Source organism: Xyrauchen texanus, chromosome 33 (genome assembly GCF_025860055.1).
Source record: "Xyrauchen texanus isolate HMW12.3.18 chromosome 33, RBS_HiC_50CHRs, whole genome shotgun sequence".
NCBI lineage: Eukaryota > Metazoa > Chordata > Actinopteri > Cypriniformes > Catostomidae > Xyrauchen > Xyrauchen texanus.
The window spans coordinates 15,820,016-15,832,532 of NC_068308.1; the positions used below are offsets into that span (position 1 = coordinate 15,820,016).

The following is a 12,517-nucleotide window of genomic DNA, read 5'->3' on the forward strand; positions in this document are numbered from 1 at the left end:
CGGCAAAAGAGCCTATTCCCAAGTCTCTATGACATTCTGATTCCTAGATATGGTTCGGGTCCCACCTTTAAAAGGTTAGTTCACCCAAAAATGAAAATTCTCTCATCATTTACTCACCCTCATGCCATCCCAGATGTGTATGACTTTCTTTCTTCTGCTGAACACAAACAAAGATTTTTAAAAGAATATTTCAGTTCTGTAGGTTCTCACAATGCAAATGAATAGGTACCACAATTTTGAAGCTCCAAAAAGTAAATAAAGGCAGCATAAAAGTAATCCAATCTCCAGTGATTAACACATATCTTCAGAAGCAATGTGATAGGGTTGGTGAGAAACAGATCAATATTTAAGTCCATTTTTACTATAAATTCCCCTCCCTGCCCAGTTGGTGGCGTTATGCACAACGAATGTGATTCACCAAAAACAAAAGAAGAATATGAGTGAAAGTGGAGACTTATAGTAAACAAGGACTTAACATTGATCTGTTTCTCACCCACACCTATCATATCACTTCTGAATACATAGATTTAACCACTGGAGTCTTATGGATTACTTTTATGCTGACTTTGTGTTTATGGAGCTTCAAAATATTGGTATCCATTAGTTTGCATTGTATGGACGAACAGAGCTGAAATATTCTTCTAAACATCTTGTTTGTGTTCAGCAGAGAAAAAATTCATACACATCTGTGATGGCGTGAGGGTGAATAAATGATGAGAGAATTTTCATTTTTGGGTGAACTGTCCCTTTAATGAGAGTCTATGGGATTTCTTCACCCAATCTATCAGCTGCCAGACGAAAGTCTATCATCAACCAGCCACACAATTTAAGCTATACATCTTTAATGCAGCACAAATGAAGTGTAATACCCAAAAGTAAAATTCTGTCATCATTTTCTAACCCTCATTTCATTCCAAATCCATATGACTTTATTTTTTGCCTAATTTTAAAGCCTTAAAATTATAATTATTATTATTATTATTCTTTATTGGTCTCCATAGATAAAATTGCCATGGGCATCAAGTTTGCTATTACAAAAACACAGTAAAAATACTCAACACATATTCACATAATGTCTTCCTGTTACATATGGACAAAAACAAACCATCAAACAAACATATACCGACAGTACCTTTATATCACAGCATACCAAACCATAATCAACATATACCATCAGTATCTTATACCTTCAGTATCTACTTCTACCTTTCTTTGTTCAACAGCTTTGTTGATAATGGCATCATAGAGAACTTGTATCTGTTTGTTATACAATGTGGTAGCTGATGCCTTCTATCTAGAGGCATTAGGTCATACTCTTTATGCAAGACACAATTTTCTTACCCTGTCGAATAACCTCTTCCTCAAACATGTCCTGCAATGTAGGGAGTGAGGTGCCTATAACCTTCCCTACTCTTTTAATTAATCATACAATCTGGGACTTTAATTTTACTGATAAATTACCATACCATATCGACATCCCATATCGCAATATGGATTCAGTGTTTGCTCTATAGAATATCAACATGATACTAGTATGTATTTCTAAAAGCCTTAATCTGCACTGGTAATACAGGCACTGATTAATCTGTGAAGAAATGCAGTATGTTCAACCAGTCCATTTCATGCTAGAGTCTAAATGAATTACTAAATATGTATACAGTGTTACCTGTTCTATGTCTCTTCCATCAATTACAACTGGTCTATGATCACCAATGGATTTTGTGTCCCATATAATTTCTTTAATATTATCTATATTCAAGAGCAGATTATTCCCCCTACATCATTCCACAAAATCTATAATTTCCTCTTTGTATATTTTAGTATCAGCATCCTGATGCATCAGTCCAATTATAACCATAATCCGCATATTTAATAATATAATTATTCTCATACCGCTGTTTACAATCATCGGCATAAAGCGTAAAAAGTATTGGGGAGCTGACATGTCCTTGAGGGTCTCCTACAGAGATTATATGTTTTTCTGAAAGAGTCTGATTAACCTTGACTTGCTGCACTCTAAGAATCAAAAATGAGTAATACCATATAGTCAAATTAGGGTTAACATACATTTTTTGCAGATTCCTTAGAAGAGTTCGAGGTAACATTGTATTAAATTCTGAAGAGAAATCTATCAAACTTAGGCTGTGCGCTGCTCAAGGTGTTCAAGAACTAAGTGTTCAACACATCATTATTACCCCTACAATCTCTATATGCAAATGTATATGGATCCAAAGTATTTCCCACTTCCCTGCGTAAGCAATTAACCATTATGAGTTATAAATTTTTCATAACAATTGAGGTCATTGCTACAGGTTTGAAGTCATTATTTTCCTTAGGATATATATTTTTCGGAATAGGAATAACAACAGCAGCCTCAACCTTGGTATATAATGTTTATCAATGAACAGTTGAAAAAGAGGTCTCCAGGCCTGACCCATCTCGTCCGCAATAGTTTTTAAAATAAAACCCGAAATGCCATCGATTACATGTAAAGAGTTTTTTTCTGCCTTAAGTCTTCTGAAAATATACACATTTTGTAAGAAACAACCTAGAATTTTAGTAATTTTAGGTAAGGAGTCATAAGGTTAGGGTTTGTCAAACCCCTATGAGCATGTACTGTCTTAGCAAAGTTTAAAAGTTGTGCCTAAATTACTGATTTCAATCAAGTTTCAATCACTCCCCGTCTTCCATTGCTTGGACAGACAGGTAGTCCCACCCAAAGTTGTTATGTCAGGCCCGGTCAGGCTGCTCAAACAATGAGATTGTGTTTGGTGCCTCTTGAAATTACATACTTCATCTTCTTCAAGGCTGCTTATCACTGCTAATAATGTCTTAGTTGATAAGTTCATGTTAAAAAAAGTTTTCTTTAATAAGTCTAACACGTGTGAGCGTGGGCACTTGTCAGTGTGACAAAATTCAGAGCAGAACAAGCACGTTAATGGAAAAAAAAATAGCCCGTCGCCAACTTTGTAAGGACCTACATATTTGTGTGTTTTGGTACAGACACTTTACTGATGATGGCATATATCTAAGTAGAAGCAGAAACATTTCAGAAATTAGAAAGCAGTGAGTGACGACTATAAATAGGGCTCGTTTTTTGTCCTGTTGGGACTAGTTTGATAGATAATCCATTTAATTGTTAAACAGGCTCATCAAGGAAAGTTTATTCTGTCCTTCTCAGGTTTTTAGAAGCCACTGTCTTCTGAGCACAGGACAGTTGTGAAGAGCTTTGCTGCGGGATAATTTTTTGTAAACAGGGCTTTAGATTTTAAGCCTCTGTTGTTTGCCTTTGTGCTTTCTTATTTAATCCTCTGAAGTTCTTACTCTGAAGCTGCCATGCAGTGTGAAAGGAAGGGGTAGGCCATTCACCATTCTGTCTCCCTGTCCTCCTCTCCTGGTTCTTCTTCTATGGAGCAGGAGCAGGAGAGCCTCCAGCAGGCTGAGCAGCGCTGCATGCAGCTTGCCCAGGCAAGGCGGGAGCTCGAAGCCCAGGTAGTAGGGCTGGAGGAGCGTCTGGAAGAGGAGGAGGAGGCCGCCGCTCAGCTGGCCTCCCAGCGTCAAAGGCTAGAAGTTGAGTGCTTTAGTCTGCGCCGAGATCTGGAGGAGCTGGAGAACACATTGACATCAGTGGAGAAGGACAAGCAGGTGGGAGTGACGTTCACACACAATTGTGCTTGACACATATTTGACTCATGCTTTTAGTCTGAGTTGTTACAGGAGTGCATAATTGTCTGTTTTTTTGTTAGGTATTAAATTATGATAAAGAGGGGTGTTTCTTTCTTTCTTTCAAATTTGTTAGCATGCACTTGGGTAATTGATGTTTTTGGAAGTTGACATCCGGTTGTCTGCTATAGGTCATATAAGAGCTATTAAAAAACATTTTGGTAATTCTCCATGCAGTTTATATGACCTCATATTAATAATGAGACTTTTTGTCATTTTTCGTGCTGCAAGACCATTTGAAATGAATTAGTGAAATAAATAAGTGATTTAAAGTGGTAAAACTTTAAAGGAAAGATATACTCTTTGCCTTATACATTCATTGTCACTTGTTGTCTTTTCCCTTGCATATATTTTTTTTTTTTATAACTTTTTGAATATGGTAAGGGTCATTCTTACAGCTGTTACTGTAATAACAGCTGGCAAGTGTTTTTCAAAGACATTGTATCCATGCTAAGTCTGAAAGATCCTGGTGGTAAGTTTAAAGCAAGACCAGACCTGTACCACTTGTTTGCTTTTTTATACTTCAAGTGGAAACGGTTTGTTGTCCATTTGTTGCCATAGCAAAATTGTGAGTGACCTCAGTTTGTGACCTCATTTCAAATGCAAACGGCAGGTTTTTAGAATAAGACATTCTGTTTTCATTGTTTCTAGATTCAAGACAAAAGCCTTAACAGCCTTCACAGACTCTGGCATGATCAAACCTTTTGTTGCCATAACTGCACTTCATAAAGCAGTGCTGACTTAAAAGTCATGTTTAATTCAAGCTAGGTGTGCTGCCTTTAAATTACAGCTCGCAGGCCATAATTTTTCCAATTAGATTTTTGTCTCATCTCTGAAAAATGTACAGTAAATGCAGATGTGTAAGATATTTGTCTACTCACACTGTCTATGTCTATCAGAATATGCTTTTGAGTTCAGAGGGGATTAAAATTACAGCTGCGGTATCAGGATGAAAGTATTTGAGAAGCTTCTCCACCCCTTCATAAGCACTTCTGCTTTATATCTGCTTCTTAAAGCTCCGACAGGCCCAAACACACGCACAGAGACATATTTTCCCCTTTAGTCCCTCATGTCATAGTTTAACCAAATTACATTCACCACATACAGAATCAATATAAGCCAAGGCTGTTCTTTTTTATGCTTTATTCTTGATGTAAGTGCACTGACACTGCACCTGAACTCTTTCTAGTCATCCGACTCTGCTGTGAGGAAGCTCTCCGAGGAACTCACCCAGAAAAAAGAACTGGTACAGAAGCTACAGAAGGAAAAGGAGCACCTGGTGGAGCTGAGCCAGGTGAGTATCTGCCAGATCATATGGGTCATTTCTGTGATGTAGTACCTTTTAACCTTCTAAACACTTGAAATATTGGTTAATATATTTCCTGTAGTTTATGTTAGACGTTAGTATCAAAAGTGGCAACAATCACTTAAATTAAAAGTTGTGAGTATATTTAAATTTGCCATTGTGTTCTGTTAAATGTGATAATGTATATACGATTTCCATTTTGAGATTCATATTTTATACAATACAGCCTACCGTAGTAATACCTATATGATGGGAGCATTAAAATGTAGCTACAAAATAGTAGGAATGACCCACATGGTCTTGCACACTCCGCATGCATTTGTTTATGTGAAGCTATCACATAGAACACTAGCAATGTTGTCTTATTATTCATGCTCAGACAGATGTTGGGCTTTTTGTTTCCAGGGATCCTGCAGTGTAAAGGTCAGTCATAAGTCAAGGTAAATAATGCAGTCAGTACAGGTTGTTCTCTTCTGCTTCTGGAAGACGCATTGGGGGTTATTAACAGATTAGAGTTCTCATCCAATTTGCAAAAACTCAGTTTCCTTCTTTAATCTGGAAAGCAATTTAAAGGACTCGGGTCATGTAATTTAGCCTATGAAATATGTTTCCACCAAAATGGTTTTATAATTAATTACAGCAGTGTACTTCTCAGAAATCTTAATTACCGATCAAAGTGCTGCGCAAAATAATACATAGTGTAATATTTTGCAAATGTTTGCAAAACTGTATATCTTCAAAGTGATTAATTATTCATATATTTTGACCCGGATTAAAGTACAGTAATTTAAGACAATTTGAAACAAATGGTTCTAGTACTTTGTTAGTAATCTGTCTTCATGTACACTGTATAAAAGGAATTGTTGCGAAATCAAGGAAACATGAGATTTTTGAGTTCTCTCTACAACCTTTTTAATAAATTTCACCAGAAATACAACTGTGAACCCCTTCTGTCACTCACTTAACGTTGTGTCAGTGTATTGACACCAGGGGTCTCTCTTGAGATCCTCGTTTGAAAAAACTGAATTTGCATGTCCCTCCCCCGGACATACAGGTACAAAGGAGGGTGCAAAATGGCTGTTCATTCAGATTTTTTCTTTGGAGCCGAGCAGTTGTGTGTTCAGCAAGCTGATGTTTCCACTACTGTTCAACTCACCTCTGCAGAGCTTTGCTGTTGGATCTTACGCCGCATTACCAGCGGCTTTTCACTTCTTTGCACACCAGTGCAGTATACGCGACTAAGCGCTTCGACAGCACTTCTAAAGAGCAAACAACCTCTAAAAGAGTATTTTCTCTAAAAGAGTACACATTGGCATTGAACATCTTTTTAAAGATGCCTTTCCGCCTTTGTGTAGTTCCTGGATACGGCAGAAATCTCTCCGATTCAGACGGTCATGCCTCACGTGTCTGGGCCTTCTACGACGTCGCCTCCAGAGCCTCCCTCAGCTCCGCCTCCTGAGCCTCCCTCGGCTCCACCTCCTCAGCCTCCCACGGCTCCGCCTTTCACGGCTCCGCCTACCACTGCTCCGTCTCCTGAGCCTCCCTCGGCTCTGCCTCCAGGCTATTTGGGACAACATTCAGGGGAATAAAGTTGATGTAACCATGTGTACAGTACATTCAAAGTACATTTTCCTCTGTGACTCAAATGCCCCATATGCTGGATAAAATGTACTTTATTTATTACAGTGTAGATGCTGAGAACCTTGCAGCTCTCATGCCACTTTTTTCATGCACATTAGAAGTCAAGAAGTTTCTTTTTTCGTCTCAAGATCTCTTTTGTGTTCTATAAAACTCTACGAGCAGTGTCCAATAATGTAAGACAGATGTTCAACAGTAGCAGCTCTCTTTGTGAGGTAATCTCTGCCTGTGAGATATGACCTGTGGCATTGCCCTCCTGCTTGCCCTTTCTACATAGCACAGAAGTCATCGCCAGAGTTTATGGACAATTGAGCTCTTCACTGAAGGAGTGAAAACTCCCGCAGAGCACCTAAGAATGATGTACTAGCTCTTGGAGAATGGAGCATTTGTTTGGCATGATGGTGTTGCTCAGTATGGTTTATTTGATTTTTTTACTTTCATTTACTTTAGACAAGTGAATGTGTTTTTCAGGGTCAGATTTGATTAAGTCATCATGCTGTAGACTTCCTCTGACATCCCCGGTGATGGGGCAAATGAAGGCATCCCAGCATGGGATCAAAGATGGCAGTGAGGCAGATGCGAGCAAACCTAGGACGAAGATTTAATGTCACATCTGCTCAACAGACCAAGACATCTCTGTTTCATTTTTGCAGCAAGCCATTGAGGACCTGCAGTGCGAGGAAGAGAAGGTGAACCTCCTGACCAAAGAGAAAGCCAAGCTAAAGCTGCAGGCAGAGGATGTGAGTACTGTAGATTACTGTGGTCCAGGCCACTGTTAGAAATACTAACCCTGGAGGGACAGTTCAGTCAAAATTAAAAAAAAATTATTGTTGTTCCAAACCCATATGACATTGTTTCTTCTGTGAAACACAGAAGGGCAGAATGACAGCCTTAGTCACTATTTTTTTTTTATTGTATTAAAAAGATACAATACAAATAAATGATGACTTAAACAAACCTTCTGCCTAACATCTCATTCTGTGTTCCAAGAAGTCACATGGGTTTGGATAAAAAACGTGAGGGTGAGTAACTAATATGTTTTTGGTTGAACTATACCATTACCAATCACTGTCAATTGGCTAATCATAACCAGACTGGGAGTCAGTGTCTTGGAAGAATGCATGTGAATAGCTCTAGGAATGGAAAAAAAAGTATAAAAATATTTCTGCTTGATGTGTGACCTTGCATCGTCCTAGCTGGAGTATCTGCTGGAGCAGGAGAGGAAACAAAGGACGGATTTGGAGAAGAGCAGGAGGAAGTTGGAGGGAGACAGTAAGAACACCATGGACAACCTGACTGAGATGGGCAAGATGAGGGCCAGTCTGGAGGAGATGATCAAGAAGTGAGTTTTTCTCTTACTTAAAGAGATAGTTCACCCAAAAAAGACAATTCTGTCATCATTGCATCTTCTTTTGTGTTCAGAAGAAAGAAAGTCATGCATGTTTGGAAAAACATCAGGATGAGTTAATGATCACAGTACTTTCATTTTGGGTGAATTCAACCATGTGCAGATAGTGCAGAAGGGGTTGCAAAATGAGGATAATTGACTAAATTTAAAAGATTGTGGCCTGGTTCTGGGACAATAGAAGCATTTTGGTTCAACATTGGTTACTAGGGTTGCCAACCGTCCTGTATTTGAAGGAACAAAATTGCATTCCATATGAAATCCATACAGGATGCCATTTGTCCCGTATTTTAATTCTCACACTTAAAATGTACCGATTGATTCAGAAACAGATTGAAATGGACTTGAAATATACATCTTTCACGTGAGTTGTGTGAGATATCGGCTGTTAAACGTTACATGGACGCCACACTTGATAGAAGACGGGAGAATTTTGACAAACAGAGCATTCAAGTGCATGATAATTGTTTCTCACCATTGTGATTCCAAAACTCCAGTAAACGCAACTATTCATGACATGGCATTGTATTACATATGTCATTGCTTGTTCTGAAAGTCTCAGCTAAATGACAGTGAGAAAAACTGCAACACTTTTAGTATAGAGTACAGGTTTAGTTAAAACGATTATTATAATTTTCTTAAATTTTCCCTTGATAAACTTTATTTACTGCCAAAAAAGCGACACTGTGATCCAAGGAGAAATTTTTATGTTAAGTGTTTTCTCTTGCATAGAAATCCATTATAATGTATGGTTGCTAAAAACAGCACTTAGGCTTATGGCCAGTGGCCCTGGAAGGCCAAATAATTTTTTTGTGTTATATATATACTAGTTATGGTGCATTCAAGCGCTCCTGGGAAGTTCGTACAGACATGGTCGGAAATTTTAAATACGATGTCATGTGCGTTCAAGTAGCCTATTTTAGTTGGAAAGTATGGACCCTTTTGGCAATTTCATATTTCTTTCTCGGTTTTCCACTTACAAGCAAAGGAAGCAAAGACATGCATTAGGTGTGTAATTAATGCTTAAACTATCTATTTTATCATAATTGTCAATCACATGTAATGTTAGGAAATGTAGTTTGTTGAAAACGCTTGTCACTGTATAAGCCAGCTAAATGAATCTTATTTTCTGGCAAGTGTTATTGTTATTCTTCATTAACAGCTCAACAAATGCATACACAATAAATTACACATTTAAAATCCTCAAATAAAACATAATTATTACCATCAACCATTTGCTTTTGCCATGATTCTTCAATTGACATGTCCCCAACTCAGAAAGTACCCTGAGTTTCCCACTCATAATTACGACTTTGTGTTGGCGTTCATGTACCCTCAAACTCGTAATTATGATCATTCCAACATGACTTGAAAGCATCATTTTACTGTGTACAAACGAATGACCCCAATTTAAAAAGGAAAGCCAGTTCATTGAGCTTTAAAAAAGGCTTAGTTTTATTATGGGGAAGAAATGCTTGACAGAATAATATTGTCTTTCTTTATTGAATGCAGCTTAAATTTGGTCAAAAAGTAGTGTTTAATAAATGTGAAGATTGATAGAAATTTGGTTCTCCTTGTATTTGTATTGAAGTGCTTTCATTGTGAGATTATTAGGGGCCGTTCACACCAAACACATTTTTGCATCCGTCCAGGGATTTTTTCAGTAAACAAGCTCTAGGTGAACCTTTTTAATGGTTGCGCAGTGTCTCAAGCAGAAGCCCAACTGAAAAAAAAAATCCTGTATTTAGAGCTGGAATGTCCTGTATTTGGCTGGTAGAAAGTTGGCAACCCTATTGGTCACGTTTGTTCTCTTTGAAAACTTTTTTTGGTTTGTCCAGAATTAAATTAATAATCTAGATTTAATAAACAAGCCCACAACAGGTTAAAAAGACCAGCATTACTATTCACCAGCATATGTTGTATTTTGGATACTGGTCCCCATTATGCTGGTGTTCCTATCTAGCTTTAACCGCAAAGCCTCAACATGATCACACAGGAAATCTATTAATTGCCTCACAATGTTCATGTACCTGAAATTGGCCCCCGTACTGCTAAAATACTGTCAAGCGCCATCCCATTAGACATTTTTGCATCAATTCAAGCGTGTTTACCAATCCCTCTGGCACAATTAAAAGCACGCTGTGCGAGGAGCCTCAAGGGGGTCGCACACCGGACGCTTCTGGCGGACGGTATTGCGCGTTCCGAAATTCGAAACAACTGTTTTCTATGAATGTACTCACACTGCAGACACCACTCTGCGTCTGGCGGCTGCAACCCAGCCACTATTCCGGATGCTGCTCAAATTTCTGTCATGCCACGAAGCGCAACTCCGATATTTTATTTTACAAGCATTTGCAGTCAAGCATTGAAAGTTTAGAAAATATGTTAATATAGATATGGAGATGCGTAGTCTAGCAGCTAAACAGATGTATGGATGCTTGTTGGAGGCCATAACATGATATCTGCTTGGAGCACCGTTATCTTAGTTTTACTCCAGACTAACAACATAGTTACTCCAGACTTTTAGAACTGTACAGGCTTGTCAGTATGCAGCGTATTGTGGATCTTTCTCTGTAGAAACGAGAAAGCAAAACCAGCTGTTTCATGGAGGCTGCAATAAGAAATGAAAACAAAAACAGGAATTTGTCAAAAATACATTCCTTCCTTCATATTTTTACACTGTAGTAATGATGGAAAGAAACAAAAACATAAAATTCACTGATGCAATCAATGATTAGAATGATGTTCTGTGATTGACTGGCACTTTTAATAAGCTAAGACCTGGGTGACGCTTATCAGGCATGGCTTGCAAACCAGGCAGAATACGCCTGCTAAATTAGCCCTGTCATTCTAATTCTCATGCTCTTGCTCTCTTTCTGTCTGTCTTCTGTCAGGAAAGATGTGGAGATAAGCACCACCAGCAGTCGATTGGAGGCTGAGGAAACTCTGAACGCAGGACTGCAGAGGAAGAATAAGGAGTTCCAGGTGAGGCCTCATGGGAGAGCAGGGGAGCGCCAACATTCCTGTCTTTCAGTGCTGTGGGGGTCCACGGCTTTGATTTGTGAGCCTGCACCTCTTGCTGCACAGAGATGACAAAAACATACCTCAGGAGTACAAGAAACCAATAATAATCTCTCTAGAAAGAGAGAAAGAGAGAGAGAGAGCAGAGAGAGAGAGAGAGAGAGAGAGAGAGAGAGAGAGAGAGAGAGCCATGCTGAAAAACAAACAAACAGCATAATCCAGCCAAAGCAGTTTTGCTGGTCCTAGTTGGCTTAAGCTTGTCTCCCAGCCTGGCCAAGCAAGTATACAGCTGGACAAGCTGGTTTCCAAGCCTGACCATGCTAGTCTTCAATTGGTTTAGCTGATAACCCAGCCTGGTCAAGCTAGTGCTCAGCTGGTTTAAACTGATATCCTAGCCTGGCCAGGCTAGTCTTCAGGTTGTCACAAAGTCTGGCCAAGATGGTCTTCAGCTGGTTCTAGCAGGTCTCCCAGCCTGGCCATGCTATTCTTCAGGTTGTCTCCAAGTCTGGCCAATATGGTCTTCAGCTGGTTCTAGCAGGTCTCCCAGCCTGGCCATGCTATTCTTCAGGTTGTCTCCAAGTCTGGCCAATATGGTCTTCAGCTGGTCCTAGCAGGTCTGCCAGCCTGGCCAAGCTGATTCTCAACTGGTTCAAGCTGATTTCCCAGCCTAGCAAGACTAGTCTTCAGCTGGTTTCCAAGTCTGGCCAAGCTGTTCTTTCAGCCTTGACTAGCTGACAATTGCCTAAAACTTCTTCAAAAACATCAAACAACCCAGCCTGACCAGGCTAGACCAGCTAGGACTAGCAAATGAGCTTAGGCTGGTTTCAGAAGTTGTATTAATTGTATTTATTTATTTTAGCAAGGCAGGAAGGCTCTTGTTGTACATCCCAGACTCCTTTTTATAGGTAGGGTCAGTTTGGCCCTTGTTCTGAGTACTTTTTTGTGTGTATGGGACTCTTTTGCAGAGCAGAAAGTGACAGCTGAATGATATATTTGAAAAGACAGAGAGTTGTAGATCATGTCAGAGGTATGTAAAAGCTGTTGAAAAGCAATGTTAGTATAACCTCTGCCACTCCAGTTACATGACAGGTAGGTGTGACACCTTCTCCAGAGAGTTGCCCTGGAGGGGCTCCACTGGTCATGTGTTTTTCCTTTCATTCCAGTGTCATGTCATGGAAGGAACAATACCATATTTTCCCTTTTTAATTAAGCTGTACTTTGGCAAAGCAATAGTATAACAAAATGATAAGTTCAGCATTGTAGTTGAGGGATATCATGCCACAGATAGTATTAGGAGAAGGAGACCACTCTTAGAAAAATGGCACACTATATGGCAACTGTAAGAATGGAAGTCCTGTTTTTCAGTTAAAAGAGCCAATCACCCTTTTAATATATACTGTATATATATATATATATATATATAT

The 12,517-nt window shown here is 39.1% G+C and overlaps 1 protein-coding gene across 1 annotated transcript in view; it reads left to right on the forward strand.

Annotated features, from left to right (window-relative positions):
* LOC127626658 (myosin-16-like) overlaps window positions 1-12,517 on the forward strand; it is a 71,778-nt gene that overhangs the window by 26,073 nt on the left and 33,188 nt on the right. The window contains exons 3-7 of the mRNA XM_052102638.1: window positions 3,418-3,645; window positions 4,913-5,017; window positions 7,321-7,407; window positions 7,864-8,009; window positions 10,967-11,057. Of these exons, the coding sequence (XP_051958598.1) occupies window positions 3,418-3,645; window positions 4,913-5,017; window positions 7,321-7,407; window positions 7,864-8,009; window positions 10,967-11,057 (657 nt within the window). The remainder of the gene's footprint in view (window positions 1-3,417; window positions 3,646-4,912; window positions 5,018-7,320; window positions 7,408-7,863; window positions 8,010-10,966; window positions 11,058-12,517) is intronic.